Here is a 23,882-nt window from a genome sequence, read left to right on the forward strand (position 1 = left end):
TTTTTTTGACCAAAAACATCAATCTTTTTAACCTCAACCGAACAGAATTCGCTATAGTTACGAACCACATTAAAAGTAATTGATTCACTAATTGTGGACACAGTGAATCCATCGAGGTGAGAGAGTCTCTTTCAAGTCGATTCGATGTTGATTCAGTTGACTGATTCGCTTTTCAATTTCGCGCCTTTTTCGTTTCCTTTCTGTTTGTTGTTACTTGGGAACAGAAAAGTAAATTTTTCAAGACAAATTGTTCATCTACTCAGTAGATTTTACTGATTGTTGTTTTTTGCTAATTTAATTAACTTTTTTCTCTTCAGATATTTAGTTATTTTTTCTATAATCAACCATTTTCTCATCTAATTCTATAATTGATTGTAGGAATTAAACCAGTTGATTAGAAGTAAGTAAACAACGTTTGATATTTTCATCTATTTTTTCATTAGATTTTATTGTTTCCAATCAGTTGCTTTTGTTTTATTTTTATTTCTCTCTCTCTAATTACCTTTTCTTTTTTCTTCCTTGATCATCATCTCTTGTTCATTAATATCCGTTAATCAAGCCAGTTGATCTTAAATTGGTGCTTCATGTGTTTCCTTTTTCCCATTTTCTCATATCATTATACTAATAAGAGTCATTTATTTTGCTCATTTTCTTCATTTTTCCAGGAAGGATACTAACTGTTGAAATGAACATGTGTTGACCACTCATCTGATTTCTATTATATTCTATTCAAAAATTGGTGATTACTGACCATGAGTTGATGGTTAATTCTTTGATTTGTTTGGCTTTAAATTAGAAAAAGCAAAATCATCTTTTCCTTATTCTCAATTGGACAATTGAAAATATTTCCTCCAAATTTGTTCAATTCTTTTTTTGTTCATTATAGTTCTTAAAGAATCTGTTCTACTTATTTTCTCTTGAATTCTACCTGTTTGAATCTTCTTATTCAATGGATAATGGAATCCGATTGTCTCCCACTCCTCGATTTAACCAACAAACAATCCGAGATGTTTACAAGTGTGGATACCTTAAGTATTTTAGTAATGTTCCAAAAGGATGTAAGATAACCCAAGTTCCTGTGAAATATTGGGTTTCATTTGCCATCATCAATGAATGTGAACCTTTTCTTGAGATGTTTAGTGAAAAACCTTCAACCATAATTGCCAAACCAACCTATTGTTATCCACTTAAAGGATGTCTCCATTTATGTCCTGCTATTGTGATCGAGGAGAAAGAAGATTGTTTCGAGTTCTCCATAACCTTAGAAAATCAATTAATCCGATTGATAGCTCCAACTCGACAAATGATGGATGAATGGATTGATTGTATTCGAACCAAATTGAAACAAATGTCTATATTAGGACCTCAAGATAATTATTACACTAAAGAACCACATTTTAACCTTAAACCTCGAACAAGTAATCAAAGTTCACGACCATTACCCCCGATTCCTCCTTCAGATTCAACGGACACACTACAACCACCAATCACACCACCCAGGGGTTAGTCTCTTTCCACACCTTTGATTTAATTTCCGCTATTATCTATCTCTCTCTCTCTCCCTTCCTCTTTGTTAATTGTCATTAATAATAATCTTCTTTCCTCTTCTCGTTCTGTTGACAGCTTTGACACCCACTTCCTCATCTCTAACGGTTAACAATGGATCTCTTTCAACGGTTACACCTCGATCATCAACAACCAGCCTTAATCAATCTCGACCATCAACACCACCACCACCAATTCCACCTCCACGTTCATCAACAAATCCTTTGGGTCAATCTTATTCAGCAACACAATCTCTTTACGGTGATATCATTGATCACGTGCAATCAAGTTATGAGCCAATTTTTGGCTCAGTTGCCAATCGTTTATCAAACTTGTCACTTTCAACTCGAAACTCAGCTTTACCCCATGAAGAAGGTCCACCTCCATATGATGATGAACAATCTACCAGAACATTAAATTCTGGTAATAATAACAGTAACGGTTTAAATCATTTAGATCAACAATTAAATCCTGATCATCATTTGAATCTTCTCTCCCTTCGAGAGTCACAAATATTACGTTTACAGAAAGAAATGGCTCACAAAGATGGTGTCCGAGTGGTGGTCCGAAAAAAGGATTGCAATGAATCAATAGCACTTGTTGATTGGTTGGGTAAAGTTTGGATTGCCGGATGGAAGCAGAAAATGTATCCCCAACTTCATAACACTTTTCACATTGGTGATTGTCTAATTAGCGTTTGCGGTGAAAGAGTTCACGATTCTTGTCAAGTGCTTCGTCTAATGAAAAGTCAACCCTTAATTGTTGAGATAATTTTATCTCGACTTCCCTATGGATTTGTATTTGTACTCAAACGAGACTATGAGGGACAAGATTTAGGACTTATTCGTGATGGAAACACCGCTGAAGTGATTCAAGTGATTCCCGATGGTTTGGTTGCAACAAACGGTTTAACACCTCGAGCTCCTTGTGTTGATCCAACAAAGGGACGAGATTGTAATTGGATAATTACCGAGATCAATAATAGGCCATTAAATTTGTTCTTCAAAGGAAATGAAATTCGTGACAGATTGAATGCCGTCGGTAAAGATATTTCACTTCTATTTCAACCTTCGGATTTAGTTAAGGTTCTCAAAAAACGACTTAAATCTTTCAAGAATTATAAAGATTATATTGTTCAATAGATTCAATTGTCAATATCAAACCAATCAACATTTTCTGGCCTTTCAACAATCAACTAATCATTGAACTTTAGCCTCAAATTTACTTGAAGAAAACAAACAATTACCAGTCTTTCATTGTCACTATCAATTTCAACATTTGCATCACTATTACACCACCATGACCACCATGAGTATCATCATGATTACCATAGTCATCATCACGTCAACCACAAAATTATCTGAGCAATCAACACACATAATGATATGAATCATCATCATCTCTCTCTCTCCACTCATAAGATATCAACTATTTATAAAGCACCACGTGCTCAATTATTTGTTCAATGAGAATCAGAAACATCATTAATCCGGCAATCAACTGAATCCAACCTGGTTTCACAATTTAAACACCAAATTTCAATCTTTCATTGATTGAATATCTGAAAATACTGTTGAAACTGTGGAAATAAGGAATCTTTTCATCAATGAAATCACTTTTATCATCCATTATTATCATCATCATTTTCCTCATCACTTTGACTGTCAATTTATTATCTGATTACTGTCACAATCAAAAGCTTCGTGTTGGACAACAAGGAAAATACCATGAAAAAAAACGAGGAGACAAAGAGACAAGAGGAATAATAATCTTTACCATTATAATCTCACCGATCATCATCATTCCAGCATCAAACTGATTAGCAATTAACTTAAAATCAACTACATGTTAAGCATGGAATCGAAAACAAAACAAAACAATTCAAAAAAACAAGAATCATCAACAAATCATTTTGCATTTTTCGAGAAGATCAAAAACAAAAAATGTCACAATTCTCATTGACAATTTAAACCAAAGCAAAACCCCAAATGATCCAATATATTTACAATACCAAACAAATCAATCAGAACAATCAATGGAGTGAAAGAGAGAGCAAAAAAACCAAATTTAATTTTGATTATTCTAATTGATTACAATTAATCTCAAATCAACAGTGACAAAAACAAAACCCAAAAAACATATGATGATATTTATTTGCTTGTGAAATTAACTATATATACACTGTAACAATTGATCACTCATACATACATATATCTATATTAATATACTAATTGCCTTGTAAAACAAAATGAATTAAACGAAAGTAAAATTAAAAACCAACAATTAACAAGTTCGCGAGAAAGTTAATCCAAAAGTTTCAATCGAAAATCATAGTCAACTGAAACTTTACTTTTCGAATCAAAAATCAATTTAACAACTCACACAATTTCCTTCTCTAAATCATCAAGGATTAAAAAGAAAATCAAATTTAATTTAATTTCTAATCAGTGACAATTAGAATCAAATTTCATCAATTGAATCAAATTGTTAAATTTTGCGCTTTAATTGTTAATCTAAAAAAGAGGAGGGAATGAGTCTGAATGAGAGAAGCTCTTGAATCTTGTTTTCATTGTCAGACGACAACCGTTAGTTTAAATTGATTGTTTGATTGATCAACTTAATTGTATTAATTGTGTGCCAACAGAGAAATTAAATCTCTAATTGTTTTCTATTAATTGCCAAAATAATCTCGACAAATTCATCAATCATGTCTATGTATCCATCATTGGAAGATATGAAAGCTGATCAAATGATCCAGGTAAATGAAGTAGAAATTATTGTTTTTCTTTTTCTTTTTTTTCTCTTTTTCTAATTGTTCTCATTAATTTATTCGAATTGATCATTTCATGGAGAATTTATCATCTCCCTCTTCATCTTTATCATCATTTATGTTCCGTTTTGATGTTCCCCATATATTTTTCTGCCCATTTATTCAACAATTTGTATTGTCATTCTGTTGATTTGGTGTCTTCATTTTCTATCTTTTGCCTACTCTGGTTTTCTCTGGTTTTCCATCTTCTTCCTCTCTTATCTTCTCTTTCTTTTTCTCTTTCTTTTAGTAAAATTGATAGGCTATAATATTGATAATGATACAAAGAAAATCATTGCGTTTTTCTTTCTATTAGCAATTCAATTTACTGGTTAACCCAATTTTCTCAAAATGACATCTCGTTCTCTTCAAATTTTCCAACCTCATCATCGACTCTTCCTATTAGTTTACCTTTTTTTCTACAATCAATTATTCTCACAATTTATCGATTTTTTCTCTTTTAGGCTCAGATAAACACTATCCGATATTCTGCCAATTCACCATCACCTTCTTCAACAACCACCGTACGAGAGGGAGGCTATCCCACTGTTTTACCATTCGCTTCACCTCCTTCAGCTCCAGTTTATCCTCCAACCTTAGGAGCGACATCTTCTCCTCCTCCTCCCTATCCTGTTGACTCTCGTCGAATCGGTCAAAATGAACTACACATGTACCCAGCATTGGTTGATCTTCATGAGTACATGGGCCTTAGTTTAACCTCAGCTGAACTTGCTCTAATCACTCCTAGTCCAACCAATAATACAGTTTCAATCAGATCTCCTCGAGAATTGATTCCAACCTCATCTCCAAACAGCAATATGGTTGCTCCTCTTTCCGGTGATTCATTAGGCCTCAAAAGAGCCGCTGTTACTCATGGTCTCCGTCAAGTTGTTCTTTGTAAAGATAAAAGTGGTAAAGTTGGACTTCGAGTTAAATCTCACAACAAGGTAAGAATTAAATCGCTTATTCTTTGCTAATTTAGCTATTGTCTCAATCGATTGCAATAACTATTGTATCGCTAAAACCAGATTAACAATATCCTCATCTCTCTCTCTCACGACTGTTATTATGTCAATCAACTCCCCAATCAGCTAACTTGATTTCCCTGTTTATCTGGTTAAACTCCTTGTTAAACCCAAATCAATGAGTCATACTAATTACCATGAAAATTATCTTGTTTATATTGTTTTGTTGTGTTAATTGTTTCTACAATTGTTACGATTTACAAGAGAAAAGGTCAAAATTTGATCTTTTCTCTTATTAAATCACTTGGAAAGAGAAAAGACATTTTAAATGTTACATAATTTGCATAATTTACTCACATTTAATTGAAAAATCTATCCAATTGTATTAATTAAAATGTAAAAAATCAACACCATCAATATCAACAAGTTGATGATAAAACGTAATTTATAACGTTTAATGTCATCATAACAATCACTTGCTAAGTTTAGATGCAATAGTAAATCAACTAACGTAATTACTCAACAAATGGAAACATTTCTAACAAGTGATTAACTAATTTTTTTTTCTCGTTAATTTTATTCTAAAAGGGAGTTTTCATCATTCTGGTCAACGTTGATTCGCCTGCAGCTCTTGCTGGACTTCGGTTTGGAGATCAAATTTTACAGATTAACGATGAAAATGTGGCCGGTTACTCGATGGAAAAGGTTCACGATATCATTAAAAAATCTCCAGTCAATGGGATTAACATGGTGATTCGAGATCGACCCTTTGAACGAACGATAACTCTCCATAAAGATAGTACAGGTCACACTGGATTCGCTTTTAAAGAGGGTAAAATCACTCACATAATTAAAGATTCATCAGCCGCTCGAAATGGTTTACTAATTGATCATCAATTGTTGGAAGTTAATGGGCAAAATGTTATCGGATTAACTGATAAAGCAATTAGACAAATCATGGAATCGAGTGAAAATGTTATCACCATTACAATTATGCCTTCAGTTATCTTTGATCATATGGTTAAGAGGTAATTAATTTTTTCTCTCTCTCTAATTATAAACAATTTACTAATTTGTAACTCATTGGCAATGTTTATTTGTTTTCCGTTTCTATCAAATTAAATAGTATGGCTTCCGGATTGATCAAAAAATTGATGGATCATTCAATTCCTGATTTCTAATCAATATGATGAACAAAAAAAAGATGCAACAAAATTTCAACAATCAACTAAATGAAGCTACAATTGATCATCACAATTACAAATTTCTAATTGTGATTTTATTGATATTCTCTCTATTTTGATTTGATTTAATTTAATCACAATTCCATTACTACAACAACTCCTTTCTCCATTTTAAAAATTCAAAATTTTGTGACATTTGATTTGAAACAATTTGTTAATCATTTCAATTAATCATTGATTCATGTTCCCCAATTATAAAACTCTAGCTATAAAAGTATCAACCACTTTCAAGCTTAACAACAAAATCTTAATCATCATTTAATTGTTGCCAATTTATTATAATCCAGTTTGTTTATTTAAATTGTTTTCTAATCTCCGTTAATTGTGATTAACTTATTAAAGGTGGAACAATTTTGTTTACCCTAAACAATTAACTTCTACCCAAGGTTCAAACAATTAACCGGAACAAGGAGTAACCCTGAAAATAGACTCACTGATTAACTAATTGTCCGCTTTTCCGATGATCGCCCAATTAATTGTTATACTAACAGAAAAAAACAATCCCATTGATTGACTTTAATTCCCACAGGTTATTTACCATTTAACCTCTCGGAAGTAATTAACAAACAATTAATTATTCTGGTTAATTTCCACACTTAATTGTTAAGTCCAACTAATCCAATGTACAATCAACCATTGAAAAAAAAACAAGCCAACATCCAGTTGAAGAAAATTAATTTAATCAGAAAAAAAGAATAGAAAACTTTGAAACCAATTAAATGGAATCAGTTGGAAACTAAATTGCGAAAAATTTAATTGTCAATCACAATTTGTGATTCTAATTGTTACTCACCTTACGCCCTCTTTAATTTGTTTACTCTACTTTTCCTCGGAAAGAAAATGAAATGAAACCAAAACCTTAAGTCTTTTCATTTATTTAATTGTTTCCATTTATTTTGTTTTCCATTTTTAATTTAATTTAATTACATAGTCACTCCACTGATTAATCAGCAACTTAATTATCCATTGAACTAATCAATTTAATTCTATAACAAGTGGTGATACTTTTACCTGAACCATATCAACATAAATATCTCCACGTGGGTCTGTTGATGTTTTGTTCAATTTGTTAATTCGGTTCATTGATTTGATTTGATTTACATTTTAAGTGACAATTATCATCATTGACCTTGACACTTTCACCTTTTACCTTTGAGAAATTCGAATGAAAAAGAAAAACAAATGATTAGTGTTTTCTATCAATTGAAGAGATTTTATTTCTATACGATCATATGGTAAGTTAATTGTTCTATTCTTTTTTTATTTTGTTCTATTTTGTGAGTCATCCATTGGTCAATTTACATTTTAATCTTAATTTTTTCTCACCTTCTCTTGTAGAGATCATGATGTTTGAATGATTTTCTCACTTATTCTGTTGTTTGTTTGAAAGAAAAAAATAGATCTTCTCTTTGGGATCCATTTTCTTTTTCCATTTTTACTATATCATTGTTTTCATTTCTATCATGTCGAGTGAAGATGAATTAGGTGAAGTGCTTGATGAATTGCTCAATATTCCATCAGAACCTCAGGAAAGTCGAAAATTATGTGATAAATGTTGGTAAGTGTTTGTTGTTTACCTTTTCCTTTAAATGTTTAATTTCCTTTTCTTTTTCAACTTTTTCTTTTCCTCAGTAGACCAGAGAAAGTTTGTCTTTGTCCTTATTTACCAGGTAAACCAATACCTGTTTCGAATAAGTTAATTATCCTTCAACATCCATCAGAGGAGAAACGATGTCTTCGAACAGCCAAAATTTTGGAATTAAGTTTACCTGTTGATAAATTTCGCGTTATTAAGGCTAAAAGATTTTCCGCTCATAAACAACCCGAATTGGCTGAGATTCTGAAAGATCATGAGAGAACATTTCTTCTTTTCCCTGGTAAATCATCTCAGCCATTGGAAACTATTGACACACGTCAACCTTATAACATCGTTATTATCGATGGTACTTGGGCCGAAGCTCGTTGCATTTACCATAATAGTCACGACCTCAAAAATATGAAGAAAGTCGTACTTAATGTTCAGAAACGAAGCAATTATGTAAGAATTTTCTCTTTTCTCTTTTTTGTTTCTTTGTTATTTTTCTCCAATTTCCAATTATAATTTGTATTCTCTCTCTGTCTTTAGGTTATTCGGACTCAACCCACAGAAGAGTCTCTTTCCACTGTCGAAACGGCCGCTATTACTCTGGCTCATTTGGAAAACAATCAATCAATTTACGATACATTAATGAAGCCTTTACAAGCCTTATGTACATTCCAATTAGAGCATGGAGCTGTTCATCACTTTTCTAAAGAATATCTTATACTCAATGGTCTTTACAATAAGCCAATTACTCGTAAAATTCAAAAGAAACTTGGGAACAAACAGGAGATCAAATACTTTATCCGGTGATGGTTTTTTTCTTTCTTTTGATTAAATTGTTTCATCATCCAATTTCAATATTTCTTGATATTATATAAATATTCTTGACTAACAATTTAGTACCAATTATTTATGAAAATTTTCGCATGTAACATAATCTCCAGTCTCTTGATTGTAATGGAATCCGCAAAATCTTGAATCAACTAGTGGGTAAATAAAACGTTAAGAAATTATCAATCGAAATTGTCCATATCGTCCTTTTCACAATCGGAAATGGTTTTAAATATAAATCCAACGATCTTTCCCTTGGTTGCTTTTGGATATTAATCACGGTCAAAATGGAAATGGTAAATGAGCCGCTTTAATGAGCGAAGAGAAAAAACAAACAATCAAAATTGATTGCACACATTACGTGGTTAAAGTCATTAAGAGTTGGTTATTATTATTTAACAGCAGAAACATGACTTGATTCTCACAAGTTGATTGCAAGTGAAACCATCGGAAGCACATGAGTGATAATAATAGTTGTTGTTGGGAAGAAAAATTATAACCCAAGACAATTAACAATTTGAGACTATGGCCTTCAGGTCTCACCCGTTTCTCCTCTTTGTGTATTCAAATCACCAACTTTAATCTCATTTTTTTTTCTCTTATTTTTCTGGTGAACAATCAACCATTACAAACGGCTAAACAACAGCAAACACTTAACATAGGTTAATGGGGAAGGTAAAATGACACACAAAGATATTTTCTTTTTTTAAAACAGACAAACACTGGCCTGGAAAGAAAGATCGATAAGATATATGAATATCTCTCTCTCCCTTTCCCTCTTTCCCTAGACAAGATCCTTTACCACCATCATCACCAGTAGCCTTTGACCTCTTCCTACCTAGACTGGACTCACCATCTGCCATGAAGAAGCCACCTTGCTAAGTACAACTACTTGTAACCTTAACCGATATGCTTCATGTACCAAAAGCCATTGTGTCGCCTTCAGGTCATAGAGACAAATTCAAAATGGACACCACAACATTGGAAGAAAATAAGAAACTCAATTACTCCAATTAAATTGTAATCACCAAACGATCAACTGAGACACTGAAACAATTAAATTAAATTGTTTACAAAGAAACAAAACTAATCACAATTAAATTTAACCAACGAATACAAATCAACACCTGACGCCCTCTTTGGTTTGGGAGGGAATAGAATAAAAGAGAAAAGAACAAAAAGTGAAAAGAGAAAAAAAAGAAAAAAGAAAGAGCCGAAAAGGAGAGAAAGAGAAACAGATGAAAAAATAGACATTAAATTTTCTCTCTCACTTGAACAGTTTCTTTTTCTTTTCTCTCTCTCTTTTTTCATTTATCTTCCAATTAATTAATTGTCAGTCTTGTTAAACTGTGATTCTAATCATTACTCAATTCATGTTATCCATTCAATTGAATACAATTAAAATCCAAATCTTGTTTTCTTTAATCAAAGATCAACAATTTTAACTTGATTTTTTTTTCTTCTCCCTCTTAATCATCGTCATCTTGGTTTAATCATTAATCTTCTTGTGTACTAATTTTTTTGTGTGTGTAACAATTACAATTAACCAATTTTGCTTCATCAGTTAGAGTTATTACAACTTCAAGTAAAATATATTTTACTGATTCTCTATCAGTACAGTTACTTTAACGGGATAATCTCAATCAACCATCAAACCTTTTTGTTTGTTATCACTTTCATCGTCATCATCATCATCTTAAAACAATATCAACCTAATTAGGATAAATTGTGATTAATTTTGTGTCTTCAATCAATTATCTCTTCAATAATCTTACCATGAACGCCCTTCACAATTAATTTATCAACTGTATTTAGTTGATTAATATTGTTATTCTATTCTATTTAATTTTTACTATTACAAATTCTCTCAAACCTTTTTTTTTGTGTTTGCCTCTCTTTTTTTCTCTCTCACTCTTATTTCTCTTTCTAACTACCTCTTTCTCTTCTCCCTCTTTGCCTTGATTCTCTTTCTCTTTCTCTTTCTCTCTCTCTCTCTCTCTCTCTCTCTCTACTATTCTTGTTTACTTTTTTTCAGATACAACAACATTTGAGACCAAAGTTAATTTTTGTTTCTATTCTCAGCTTCTTAAATAATCATAATAATTATGTCAAAAGATTATGATCACCTGTTTAAATTACTAATCATCGGAGATTCAGGTGAGTCTCTTTTAACTTTTCTTTTCTTTGCCCTTCACCATATCGTTAATTGTGTCACCTATGGTTTACATTCATCTGGGTGGATTCAGTGAAACAACCCTTTTTTCATATACAAAAACCACAGAAAAGGAAGAAACTCTCTCAATTACCATTAGGGAGACAATTGTGATCTTAAAAACAATTTGTTCTCTGTGATTGTGATTCTGTGTCTTTTCCTCTCATCATCAACAACATTCTTATTTACCTTTTTATTTCTTTTCTCTTTTCCTGTTGCTATTTTTTATTTCTTCTCCATCATCAACAACCACTTCCATTGCTACTTTTAGGTGTTGGTAAAAGTAGCCTTCTACTTCGGTTTGCTGATGACACCTTCTCTGGCAATTATATAACCACAATAGGAGTTGATTTTAAGATAAAAACATTAGAAGTAGATGGACAAAAGATTAAATTACAGATCTGGGACACTGCAGGACAGGAAAGATTTCGAACCATTACAGCAACGTATGATAATTAATTCTTTACTTTTAAAAAGAAACTACAACAACAACAACAACTTCTTATTATTATTTTGTTTATCTCTTTGTTCTCTATTTGTCACACCTTTCTCCTTGGTTCTTCTGTCAATCACATTTTTAATACTCTGACAGAAGGAGAAAGTAATATTTTCTCATGTGTATAATTAATCCTTCTTCTAAGAAGTTGCTTGTTTTCTCCCTCTGTTATTATCAATTTCCTCATATTCTAATGTCATTTTGTTTTGTTTCTTCGCTTCAACAGATATTATCGAGGAACTCATGGAGTTATAGTTGTGTATGATGTTTCAAATGGAGACACATTTGCCAATGTGAAAAGATGGTTGCATGAAATAGATCAAAATTGTGAAGATGTTTGTAGAATATTAGGTAATTATTGAGCAAATCATTTGTCAAAGAAAAAAGAAGAGAAATAGAGAGAACATGTAAACATTTACCCCAAATCAAAATCTATCTCTTATGTCTTAGAGATAATTCTGTTCTTCATGACTGTTCATCTCTCTCTCTCTCTCTCTCCCTCCCTTCCTCTGACTCACGTTTCTTTTTTCTCTATGTAGCATCCGATCTATTTAGGCCAAAGACTAATGTTATTTTTTCTTTTTCTCTTTCTCGTTTCCTTTATATTTCACACGAACCCTCTCTCTCTCTCTCACCAACACACACATTATATACAAATACACATTCTACTTTGATGTAATATTGAATGGTTTCCCTTTTGGATGATGCCAATATCCTCTGTTCACCACTCGCATTGGAATCATTAATGATGATCTTATGAACTGCAAACCTCAAAACATGCAACAAAACAAACAAACAATTTATCCTTAATCCATATCTCAATTTTGATGTTCACCATTTTAACTGTTAATTCTTCTGACTTCTGTTAACCATCATATTCACCATTCACTATTTTTGGTTTACAATTAATTGGATTGTTAAATTGATTACTATTTTTGGCTGTTGAAACTAAATAATCATCACCATCATTATCGTTACATCCTAAAAGTCGGTAACAAAAATGATGATCCTAACCTTAAATTAGTATTGACCCAAGATGCTCAACGGTTCGCTGATCAAATGGGAATCGAGTTATATGAGACCTCAGCCAAAGAAAATGTCAACGTTGAAGAGATGTTCATGGCAATCACTCGAATGGTATTAAGAACGAAAAAAGAAAAGGAACATAGACAACAACAATCCCAAGATAATGCGATAAGGTTACAAAAAGGCAGTGGTCACAAGGGCAAGAAAAATAAGTGCTGTTAACCAAAAAAATCGAACACAATCAGAATCAAAGAAGAACCAAATTGTGAGCCAAAAAAAGAGGAAAATCAAATCAAGAGAAACCTTTCCCGTTTTAACTAAACCTTCACCAACGAGAACAACACCAACTTATAGAAAATCGAATGTCCTTTTTTTTCGATATGAGAATTTAAATATTTTGAGTCTTCTCCCTCTCTCTCTATCTCTCCCTGTTTCTCTCTCACTCACAAAATCTCCTTTTCTACCTTCTTTTTTTTCTTCTTCTCCTCTTCTTGGCTCCCCAATAGTTGAATCAATATCTATTTTCACCGAAAAAAACAAATAATTTAGCTTAAAGGTGAATCAAAAGCCAAGTCAACGTGAAGATTATATAATTATAATGATAAACAGCTCTAGGGTTAAACAATTTTTTTCCTTTTCTATTAAACATCGATGACTTGTAAACAATCAGCAAACAATTAAGATACATGAGAAACATTTTCTCACTGATGGATTGCCAACATTCATTATTGTATCTTTTTAAATGTAACTTTTCTTAATCATTTAATTTTCTTTCCTCCAATTAGTTTCATTGTAATTAACTGATTTCTTCAATTCATCTAGTTGACAATATACACAATTTACAATTAGCCTTGTAAACAACAATATGAAAGACGATAATATAATTATCCAGAAAAAAGGTTAAAACAATTAGCTTCAAAACAAGAACAAAACTCAAGATAAGTGACAATTAACTCTACACATTTAATTAGTTTAATTACTTCCAACTCTTTACTTGTTTTCTTTTAAAACTAATTCCTCATCCAAACTAATCAGTTCTCTTCCAGCGTAACAACAATACTCTTAATTGTAATCAAGAAACAATAATTTAATCAGCAATCAAAAAAAATGAACAATTTCAAGTCAAAAAACTAAATTCTTTTACTCGGAAAACAAGATTAACCGAATCAAAAAAAAAATCAAATTCCATTTTCAATTATTGATCACTTTTGAAAATCTAATTTAATTGTTACTATTTAATTGTACCTTTTCCTCTCGTACAATTATTTTTCTCTAATTGTCACTGATTACAATTAGATTGGAATCAGGAACATTTTGTATTCGCCCAAGAGCTTAAGCCATAAGTGATTGTAAGAAAAATTTGTCATCTTTTATATTGAATTAATCGAAATGATTAAAAATTGAAAACGAAATCAAATCAAATTAACTTTTTGATCTTCTTTCTCGTAATCAATGAAAAAGTTTTGATTGACAAAAGCTACAAGAGACAATTTGTTTCAATGGTTTTCTAGTTAACCCAATTGACTAGTCAATAATTTAATTCCTCTGCTGATTGTTGTACAAAATTGTTAATAGAATAGTTAATTAGTATATAAATTGAACAAGATAGTAACGGATGAAAAAGGCGCACGCAGATGAGGCCATTTGAATGAAAAGTAATCGACGGACAATTGAGTCTTCCCGCTTTGGACCAGACCATAAGATGACTAAGTTGATTAAGGTTAAATTGGTACATTTAATTTTGGTTGATGAAATTGTTTCCTCGTTGATTAGTTTAAATGTGCGAGCAAATTTAAGGCAAAACCAACCAAGGAATTTAACTTCTTTCGGGTTATATTCAAAGTAACTGTTGTCCATTAAATTTGTCTTCGAATTGTACCTGGAACGAGTTTGGAAAAGAATTGAGATTTTTAGTTGATCACCAGAGATTCGTTGATAACAATTAATGACAATTAAAATGGTTTTTAACTTACTTGGGGAGTCGATGTCGTGGACATGGGACAAAGTGAAATAATTGGGGACAAGAGAATAGAAAATTGAAAATCTGTGGAATAAAAAATAGTAACATCGTTTTACTAAAATGACCCAAGATTCCAACGACAGCGAAAGTCATTCCAGCGAAGTAACAATAAGTATCGCCGACGAAAATTTGAGCTGGATACCAGTTGTACCAAAGAAGAGCCGATGATACACATATAAAGGGTAATATAAAGGTGATCGAAAAAAGATGAACTTTCCAAACTGTGCTGGAGAGTTCGATTAGATTGTAGATGAGAACCGAAATCGAAATGATCAAACTTTGACCAACTTCCAGTCCATTGATTCCAGCGAGTATGTTTATCGCGTTAGTACAAAAAACCGCCATCATTGCCATATAAACGTAATAAAATATACCCAAATTAAGTGCAAACGAAAATGGTTTGGGTAATAATACCCAAGTACAGTTGTAAGTGACCGCATAAACGGTCAACAATGGGAACGACGCGATCGTGGGTAAGGTTAACTTATGAAGCCATCGAAGGTCCAAAATATCATCTACGAATCCTAATAGAACCATACAACAGATTGAAAGAAGAGCGGCAATTAATGATTCGAATTGAAGATCATCGAAAACACGAGCCTTTAGGTTGATCATTGGTACGCTTAATTTGATTGAATCGGTGAGGAAATTTTCATTTATCAAATAAGTTTTGTCAAACTGGAGGAAAGGGATCGGGATAAAAAGTGACATTGTCATCAGGAAAACAGAACCAGCGATTACACCCATGGCTTCGGGTATCGGTTTACCGTTAGGTTTACACATATCGACACCGGTAACTTGAGCTTTTACAAATTTCTCCGATAAACTGGGAATAGTTTTCATGGTAACGTGGAAACTGATCAATGAAAATATTCCAATGGACAGAAAATGAATAAATAGATGAGGAGATAAACCAACAGCAAGACTTGTTGTTAGTCCGAGAAAAAGAAACATGAGATGATAGGGATTCACATTTGCCATTTTGTACCACAAGTCTTAAGTAATCTTATCAATCAGCGACCAAATATTAGCAGCAATTATCCTTGGAGAATCATTGAGAGTGGTCAAAATTAATAACAACAAAAAGATTCACTAATTAACTTTAAAGAAAATGATGTAAACAAAAACACCGGTTGTCTCCTTGTTGAATATTGTCAACATCTAAATGGTTGTTAGGGTAATATAACTGTCGATGTGTCAGTTGATTTCGATGAATCGGAACAATCGTTGAACTAATTATAGTTATCTTCTAATTAAATTGATTCAACACAAGAATCAGATAGTTTAATTGTTGAGAAATAATTTCGTCCATCAGATGAAAACATAAACAAAGTCCAAGAAATTTGGTCAGAAGAAAAAAAGAATAAATAAAAAGTGGCTCCATCTATTGGCGGAAAAAGAAACTAAAAACGAAAAGATGAAAAAAGTTGATAAATTTTGATTGAGTTTCGATTGTAGTAATTAACTAATTGCTGAGGTCAACATATTTGTCCTGAAGGATTTTCATGGATCTGCTTAATTTTAATTCTTCCATGGTTATTAGTTGATTGAAGTTTAATGGAAGTGAAAAGAAATTAATAGAAAAGTTTGAAAATCTTTTTTAATATTTAACTTTTTCAACTTTTTGTTAATTGTTACAATTTATTATTAATCGTTTGTATCTCATTCATTAAGATCATAATATATAAATATTGACCAAAGTGCTCTGCTAATTAATCTTAGCTTGAATGTGAAACAAGAGTTACAATGTAAATCTATTGGAAAATGAGTTTTGTTTCAATCAAATTATTACTAAAAAAATACATTACAATTAACCTGTTAATTAAACCCGTTTAATTGCCGATAACAATGAAGTTTAGATTTTCCAACACTTAATCATTGAGAATTAATCTGAAAAGCAAAAAGTGTGAAAACCTAATCTTCATAGATGAATAATAAATATTTGTACCATTCTAAATTGCGAAATTGAATTTGAATAAAGATGATTAAGGAAAAGATGATTCGATCCAATTGTAAATAGAATCTAGAATTAAATTGTGAAAAATTGTCATGAATTCATTATCGAAATCAAATGAGAAATTATTATCACCGATTGACCTTCTACCACGAGCTAACGCAGGTCCACCCGATCGGGTTCCGTTCGTAGCACCTCCAAGTCCCGTGGCCAGAACAGCGATCAACGTGGCTAAATTGAGTAGGAATAAAACACCAAGAGGAAGTAAAAGAGCGCCAAGTAAAAGGGGTAAACCAGCGGCAATAGCGATCGCCGCTAGTAAAGTCGTCAAATCGTGTTTGTGATGCGACGATTTCTCTTGATGACCAACCGACACTGGAATAGGAATATATTGAACTGCATGGTGACCATGATGCTCGTTTTTCGGATAATGATGCTGATAACCATAACCTTGTCCATGGCCATAACTATGGCCGGAAGAATGGCCAGAATCGTGACCACCACCACCATAACCAGAGTCCCCACCAGCATAGTTGTAAAGTGCAATCGGTTTAAACATTTGTGCCGGTGAAGCAAATGACGGCTGACCCATGAAACTTGCCGACATTGGTATCGATGAAGCATAAGATGCAATCGGATTAAATGTCGACCCTCCAATTCCGGGACTAAGATCCATTCCTAAAATGAAAATATCATAAAACAAATAAAAGTGAAATCGACCAGCCGACCAATTGATTGACGATTTTTTTCAAGTTCAATCCAACCAAGATCGCTAATTGTTGATCCTTTTTAATTGTTTATTTCTCTACTTATTAGTACTTACCCATTTCGGGTGTTGTTTGCCGATAACTAAGATCACTGTAAGATGGACTTTCGGGAAAAGCGTAATACTTGTTGAAATTGTTGCTCTCCGATGAATTAGCCAATTCTAGTGCCGATGAAGGTAAAATTGTTTTCTTAATTGTATGATAAACATAAGGATAAGTTGATTTGTGGGTTGGATAAGTTGATCGAGGTGTTAATTGTGATTCACTTGGGGTAATACTCTCAGGTGATTTAAGTGAATTAATATGATCCATAATTGTTTGGAAACTCGTAGCTATCGGAGCAATCGAAGGTGTTGATTCAGTAGTTGATGAAATCGGTAATCTAAAAGTGATTAAAAGTCTTGGCACTTGGAGTAAGAAAATTAATCCATACAGAATGTTAATTGTTGAGATAATCATGATTAATATTAGAGGGACAACTTTACACTTATACTGATTATTAGAAAGTGAACATATTTAAACGAATCAACTGATTGTCATTCTGTAAACAATTAAGATTAGTGAGCAATCTTAATTGTTACATCGAGATTGCACTTTACCTTTGTGTATTTGTCATTTTCATTGTATCAAAATGATCACAATAGAAAGGAAAAGTAATTGCAAGTTTAAAAATCTTTTCTAATTGTTTAAGCTTTTAACTTTTTGATTGTTACAATTTAGATGATTGTATTATCAATACTCTCTCCCTCTGGTATTGTATTAAATAAGATCCACTGAAATGTATCTCTGATTTATCAGAAAAGTTCATCGATCTACTAAATTCTGAGATGTTCAAATTTATCCAGTGATTTTCCAACACCAAGATATGGTTACAATGGAATCAAGAATACAATTAATTGTAAATAACCATTAGAATTGTTAAGCAATTAAATCAAACGAATAATTTATTGTTCTTAAATATTATAAATAACATTGGATTGGTTGGGATTGGACTGAGGTAGAAAATTGGAAATTTTTTCAATGGATTAATTTTCTTCCGGTTAAGATTTCAAGCAATACGATTAAGTTAATTGTGATTACCTGGGGAAGATAAACAATTAAGAGAGTGAAATTTGTTACAATAGAATTTTTTTTCTCAAAATTTTCGAATACAATCAAGAATGAATGATTGAGTTTCATTTAGTTTCCGCTCGTCCCAAAGTTCAGAGGAGAGACTCCGTTTCCTTTTTCCGGCCGCTATGGCTCCGGTGGTCCCATTAACTGGTATAAACGTGCCACCTCCGCCTGGGCCAAGAACCGCTAACAAGGTAAATAAATTAAGAGCAAACAACAAACCCAACGGAAGTAATAAAGCCCCCAAAAGGATGGGCAAAAGCGCCGCTGCCAATAGCCCGTAAATCCAATAGGACACATCGTTTTTATGATGATCCTGATGATGATGTTTAATATGTTTCACATGAATAACTGGATAAGGAATTGGAACATGAATATATTTAACTTTATGTCCTTTCTCATGATGGTCAGTCAATGGACCAATAAAATTAGGTAAAGGATACGAATGAAAATTATGACCAAATGAATTGAAGGAATCAGTTTGTTTCTTAAAATCGTCCAATGGTTTCAAAAAATCGTACGAAGTTGAACCAATCGGTAATCGATAATCTTGTTGATTACCTGGAGAAATTGATGATGATGATGATGATGATACAGAGATCGACGGTTGATCTTTATTACTACTTTGCCCTCCAGGTAAACCAGGTAATCCCAATGATTGGACAGCACTGTTAATACCAGAGACTAATCAAATATAAAGATAATTAATCGACTGATTGATTTTCATCCTCAACTAACAATCACTTATACTTACTAATAGGATTTTGATTGAGAGATTGATCTTCAACATCGTCCATGAAATCGGAGTCGGTTAGAGTAACATAATTGGGTAGCCCGTTGGAACCAGAGAGCCCATTTAAACTGCTGATACCAGGAAAACCAGAAAACCCACCCAGACTATCCTGTAGCTTGGGCTTACGAAACAAATAAACCACCGGCACCAAAGGTTTACCACCGTCACCACTTCCTCCTCTTCCTCCTCCCGCTCCGGATCCACTGCCGTTAGAGGCACTATTATGTTGACCGGCGGTCGATTGGACTTGGTGGAATCGTTTCCGAGTAAATGGTCTTCTCCATGATTTAATTAACTTATTTGAGATTATATTTGTGTATCCATTGGTTGTCTGGTCAGTTGGGGTCAACAAGGTGATTACAATTAAGTTAACTGACCAAATGAAAAGAGGCAAAGAAAACATAACATTAACAATAAACTAATATTCATCTATGATAATCATTATAATCTTACACTCAACATTTACAGTTAATTGTTGGAAAGTACAAAATTATATCATCATCATACACGAGACACTAAAATGATTAGATGACTAAATTAAATTGCTATTAACAAGAATATTTCATTTGATTAAGTTAACGGTTATTACCTTAAAGGGTTGGGTGATAAGAGGAAGCACCTTTTTTCCCGTTTCAATTAATTGTTGATTGTTAATTCTTGCTGATTGTCAATTGTTTGGATACTTAAATTGTAACAATAATCAATAGATTGAAACTAAATTTACCTTTCCGGCTGTTAATTGTCACGTTGTTAACTTGGTGATCATGATGAAAGGTAAATAACTAGGATAAGATGAGAAAACTTTTCTACAACAATTTAAATTAATTGTTGTGTAAATTGTTTTCTTCCGATTGAATTATGATAAATTGTTGATTCGTGTGAGCATTTTAAACTCTGTTCATTTGTCAATGATAACAATTTAAATTGTTAACACATGAGATTCACAAATTTACATTGAATCGGTGATGAAGTTAATTTATTTTAATTGTTGACAGGATTTAGATTAGATTTACAAATATTATTATTAATACAATCGTAATCTAAATAATTGTTTTTGAGTAGAGATTGATTTTTGTAAAAGTTAAAAGATATTCATTTGATAATTAGTTTATTTACAGTTTGATTTGTTTTAATTGTGGATTAAGTGATTCAATTGAATTTAGTTAACCATTGTAATACTTTTGGTTATATTTCCTCCTGATTGGGGTAATTCAATTGTCTTAATTGTAACCGATGGAACTGAACCATTAGGAGAAGCTCTAATTATCACTGTTGGTTGATTTGATTTCTGTTGTTGTTGTTGTTGGTTTAATTGTGAAGGTAATAGTTGTTGTAATTGTAGAGTTGATTGTTGTTGATTAGGTAATTGTTGTTGTTGTTGCTGCTGATGTTGATGTTGTTGTTGATTCAAATTGTGATCTGATAATCTAGAGATTATCGGATTAAGTGTTGCGACCCCAGCGGGTTTACTTGAAGAAACATCAACATTCATTGTAGTTAAATGGTTATTATTAAACATCATTTGTTGATTGTTTTGATTATTTAATTGCGGTTGAAGTTGATGAGTAGTTAGTGGAGGATGAGAAGGAGACATTATATTATAAGGATGAGGTTGCGGTTCATGATGATGATGATAATTATGATTAGGGTGATGATGAACAAGCTGCTGATGCTGATTATGATTATGGTTATGATTATGATTAGGGTTATGATTATGATTAGGGTTAGGATTAAGATTAGGATTAAGATTAGGATTATGATGGTTTTGATGATGATGATGATGATGATATTTAGGTTTCTGTGGTTTAGTCTCAACTGGCATCGACGGAACTGACCCAATGGCCATCCCTTGGATCTGTGGCACCGGAACACCAACAATACTTTCAATTGGAAATCCTCTTATAACGGGAATCACTTGACCGACCAAATTTTTCATTCCTTTAGCATCGGCGGTCACTAAATTGTTAACTTTACCGGTCAACACATCCACCTTATTACCCAACACGGTCTCAAATTTAGCGTCACCATTGGCCACTGTTTTAGCGGTCAGTTGTAAATCGTTTTCATCATTATTTGCATGTTTAACCGTTAAAAGATTTGATGGTTTTTTATTTTTACCGTTTGATTTCATCATCATCATGATTAATTCACGATTATTGTTGTTATTAGCATTGGATGATTTACTTTCACTTGGAGCTTTCATTGAGTAAATTTTATTCATCTTTGAGTCAATCGTGTTGATCGGTGGCTGCGGCGACGGCGGTGTTAATATCGGACTATTGTTGATCTCAATTGGACCTTGGTCACTTGAGGTAAGTATCTCGTTCATTGTTAATGTTGGTTTATTTCCGATTCCGTCTAAAAAGTTAAACTTATTGGGAATTGACATACTTGTCTTATGTGCGACCAGGTCAGTTAATTGATTACCCACCGAGTTAATTATTGAAGCTTTGGTTCCAGCGATACCATTTAATTTACTCTGTACCATATTAACCTTTGACCCAACTAGTCCACCGAATTTATTGCCGACATTGGTCATCATGTTTTTCTTGCTGTTCCAAAGATTTTCAAATTTAGACTTTACCATGGTCACTTTTCCGTCTAACAGATTATCATCATATCCAAACTTTTTCCGACTGAAAACCGTTTCATCTTCAATCGGCGTTGGTTGACCTGATCCAAGGGGAGATAATAGTCCACATGAACGACCCCAACACTGATCCAGTCCACAGAAACATCCGTTCATTTGTGAACAGTTCGACCCTTTACAGCCCATTTGATCGCAATAACATCCATCCGTCAGGTCGGCCACGGAATCTTCAGCGATATTTTCACTTGGTAGGATTGTTTTGATTTCATCGGAAATTTTCATGGAACTTGAATTGTTTGCTAAATTGAATAAGTTAAAAAGCGGATCAACCAAAAGGCCATTTGACGGTGTTTCCACTGGCGTTATTGACGGTGGGGTGGCCATCAAATTTTCCATAATTCCAGTTTCAACGGGAGAATCCAAACTACGATCAGTGTTTACCGATCTACTCGCTGGACAATTGTTACCCCAACAGATCCCGTTATCATCGTTACAAACACAACCATTAAGTTGATTACAAGCGTTCCCCCGACACCCAAGTGAATCACAGAAACACCCACTTCGAATAGAAAGTGGCTTAGTTCTTACACCGCCATTTTTACCTCGAACTCGTTCACGATATCTGACAATTCGCTTCGTCGTTTGACTTCGAGTTGGATTCCTAATAGTCGCCTTTTTACCAGTCGAAGGTCGAGGGACCCGTCGAGGATTGATCATCATGTTCACTCGAGTTGTCGCACGGGAACAGTCACAATAAACACTCGAAGCAGGACAATAACAACCCGACACATGCCAACCCGATTTCTTACCAGCCGTAGGTTTCTGTTCAAAACGGAAAGTTGCGACAACCGCCGGTCGAATAGTCCGCTGTCGCTGTTGAATATTAGCCCGTCTAATTCCAGGTTGACTTCGAACTTTGGCCAAAGACCCATTAGAACCAAAAATCGAACCCGTTAAACCATTAGGATAAACATAATACTCATTAATACCATCGTAATACTCTTGATGATGATTAACAGAAGTTGAATTGATTACATGGAAATCCTTTAGTATCCAAAACAAGAAAAGACTCAAACTGATTAAAAACATTTCCAATCAACAATTAAAAGCTAATTGTTACCGTTAATCACTTTATAATCCATATAATAATCACCTTAAAAGCTGATCAATATTAATCAAAAAACGATTAAAATAATAAATCAAAGTTTCCATGATTTAAAATGATAAGACAATTTGGAAACTTTGAAACATCCTAATCAACTTTTTGATTGTTACTGTTAACAATTTCTAATCTTCTTAATTGTTAATCCTTAATCAGGATGTTTTCCTAATTGTCTCTCTTTCTCTTCATAATTTTTAAAATCATCACAATTTAATAATTGTATTGTTATTTAATTGTGAGTGTTTCAGTCAACTGATTTATTTTCAATTTCTCTAAATTTTTTTTTTGTAAGAAACAAAGTAAATCAAAATAAATTGTGAGTTCTAATTGTGATCAAATGAGCTTAATTGTTGTCGCAACGATGCTTTTCAAGTTCATCATCAAGATAATCAATTGATCAGAATAAAGGAGAAAAATTAATTTCCATTCATTTCATTTTCTACCATTTTAATTGTTGTTAATTCACCTTAAACGGACTTGTCTAAATTATTAACGATTCCTTTAAACAATTAACTTAAATCGAGATGCTTTCTGATGATTACAATTAAAAATCATCTCAACCATTAACAATTAATTTCCATCCATTAATTTTGTTAAATTTAAACATTTGAAATAAACTTTCACTTACAATTAATTAACTTTTCTCATCACTAATTTGTTTCTTAATCAACAATCTCAATTGTTTTACTCTGATTAATCTGATTGTCTTAACGAACCTAATTAACAATTAACAATTATGATTACTGATAGGTAACATTTAGCAAACTAAGGAA

The 23,882-nt window shown here is 32.7% G+C and overlaps 8 protein-coding genes and 1 long non-coding RNA gene across 11 annotated transcripts; 4 read left to right on the forward strand and 5 right to left on the reverse strand.

Annotated features, from left to right (window-relative positions):
* Positions 1–246: 246 nt before the first annotated feature.
* LOC128387601 (uncharacterized) lies at positions 247–3,835 on the forward strand. Of its 2 annotated transcripts, XM_053346820.1 has the most exons (3): positions 247–400; positions 666–1,502; positions 1,624–3,835. In XM_053346820.1, the coding sequence occupies exons 2-3, from the start codon at positions 950–952 to the stop codon at positions 2,685–2,687; spliced, it is 1,617 nt and encodes a 538-aa protein (XP_053202795.1). In that variant the 5' UTR covers positions 247–400; positions 666–949; the 3' UTR covers positions 2,688–3,835. The 2 variants fall into 2 exon arrangements, with proteins under 2 accessions (XP_053202795.1, XP_053202796.1); XM_053346821.1 differs by lacking the exon at positions 247–400 and having other exon boundaries at positions 647–1,502.
* A 274-nt stretch (positions 3,836–4,109) lies between these two features.
* LOC128387604 (syntenin-1-like) lies at positions 4,110–6,814 on the forward strand. Its single transcript, XM_053346824.1, has 4 exons — positions 4,110–4,303; positions 4,819–5,301; positions 5,908–6,347; positions 6,446–6,814. Exons 1-4 carry the CDS (start codon positions 4,253–4,255, stop codon positions 6,498–6,500), a joined length of 1,029 nt encoding a protein of 342 aa, XP_053202799.1. The 5' UTR covers positions 4,110–4,252; the 3' UTR covers positions 6,501–6,814.
* Positions 6,815–7,001: 187 nt separating this feature from the next.
* Positions 7,002–9,162, forward strand: LOC128387606 (tRNA-uridine aminocarboxypropyltransferase 2-like). Its single transcript, XM_053346825.1, has 4 exons — positions 7,002–7,798; positions 7,902–8,121; positions 8,196–8,601; positions 8,689–9,162. The coding sequence occupies exons 2-4, from the start codon at positions 8,027–8,029 to the stop codon at positions 8,953–8,955; spliced, it is 768 nt and encodes a 255-aa protein (XP_053202800.1). The 5' UTR covers positions 7,002–7,798; positions 7,902–8,026; the 3' UTR covers positions 8,956–9,162.
* Positions 8,941–11,506, reverse strand: LOC128387608 (uncharacterized). The gene is made up of 2 exons (XR_008325120.1): positions 11,378–11,506; positions 8,941–9,284 (listed from the first exon to the last, which is right to left on the reverse strand). It is a non-coding gene; the product is annotated as an uncharacterized LOC128387608 (long non-coding RNA).
* Positions 9,312–13,494, forward strand: LOC128387607 (ras-related protein Rab-35-like). The gene is made up of 4 exons (XM_053346826.1): positions 9,312–11,133; positions 11,460–11,634; positions 11,911–12,035; positions 12,673–13,494. Exons 1-4 carry the CDS (start codon positions 11,082–11,084, stop codon positions 12,930–12,932), a joined length of 612 nt encoding a protein of 203 aa, XP_053202801.1. The 5' UTR covers positions 9,312–11,081; the 3' UTR covers positions 12,933–13,494.
* Positions 13,495–14,200: 706 nt separating this feature from the next.
* Positions 14,201–16,031, reverse strand: LOC128387602 (UDP-N-acetylglucosamine--dolichyl-phosphate N-acetylglucosaminephosphotransferase-like). The gene is made up of 2 exons (XM_053346822.1): positions 14,684–16,031; positions 14,201–14,589 (listed from the first exon to the last, which is right to left on the reverse strand). Exons 1-2 carry the CDS (start codon positions 15,709–15,711, stop codon positions 14,295–14,297), a joined length of 1,323 nt encoding a protein of 440 aa, XP_053202797.1. The 5' UTR covers positions 15,712–16,031; the 3' UTR covers positions 14,201–14,294.
* Positions 16,032–16,215: 184 nt separating this feature from the next.
* On the reverse strand, positions 16,216–18,043 carry LOC128387603 (uncharacterized). Its single transcript, XM_053346823.1, has 2 exons — positions 17,508–18,043; positions 16,216–17,362 (listed from the first exon to the last, which is right to left on the reverse strand). Exons 1-2 carry the CDS (start codon positions 17,908–17,910, stop codon positions 16,716–16,718), a joined length of 1,050 nt encoding a protein of 349 aa, XP_053202798.1. The 5' UTR covers positions 17,911–18,043; the 3' UTR covers positions 16,216–16,715.
* A 339-nt stretch (positions 18,044–18,382) lies between these two features.
* LOC128387575 (uncharacterized) lies at positions 18,383–19,919 on the reverse strand. The gene is made up of 2 exons (XM_053346777.1): positions 19,319–19,919; positions 18,383–19,248 (listed from the first exon to the last, which is right to left on the reverse strand). Exons 1-2 carry the CDS (start codon positions 19,758–19,760, stop codon positions 18,587–18,589), a joined length of 1,104 nt encoding a protein of 367 aa, XP_053202752.1. The 5' UTR covers positions 19,761–19,919; the 3' UTR covers positions 18,383–18,586.
* Positions 19,554–23,186, reverse strand: LOC128387574 (uncharacterized protein DDB_G0283357-like). 2 transcript variants are annotated; one of them, XM_053346776.1, is made up of 2 exons: positions 19,947–23,186; positions 19,554–19,688 (listed from the first exon to the last, which is right to left on the reverse strand). In XM_053346776.1, exon 1 carries the CDS (start codon positions 23,034–23,036, stop codon positions 20,517–20,519), a length of 2,520 nt encoding a protein of 839 aa, XP_053202751.1. In that variant the 5' UTR covers positions 23,037–23,186; the 3' UTR covers positions 19,554–19,688; positions 19,947–20,516. The 2 variants fall into 2 exon arrangements, with proteins under 2 accessions (XP_053202751.1, XP_053202750.1); XM_053346775.1 differs by having other exon boundaries at positions 19,591–19,729.
* Positions 23,187–23,882: the final 696 nt, after the last annotated feature.

The sequence above is a fragment of the Panonychus citri genome, unplaced genomic scaffold, assembly GCF_014898815.1.
Source record: "Panonychus citri isolate SS breed McGregor unplaced genomic scaffold, ASM1489881v1 Contig00092, whole genome shotgun sequence".
In the NCBI taxonomy this organism is placed as follows: Eukaryota; Metazoa; Arthropoda; class Arachnida; order Trombidiformes; family Tetranychidae; genus Panonychus; species Panonychus citri.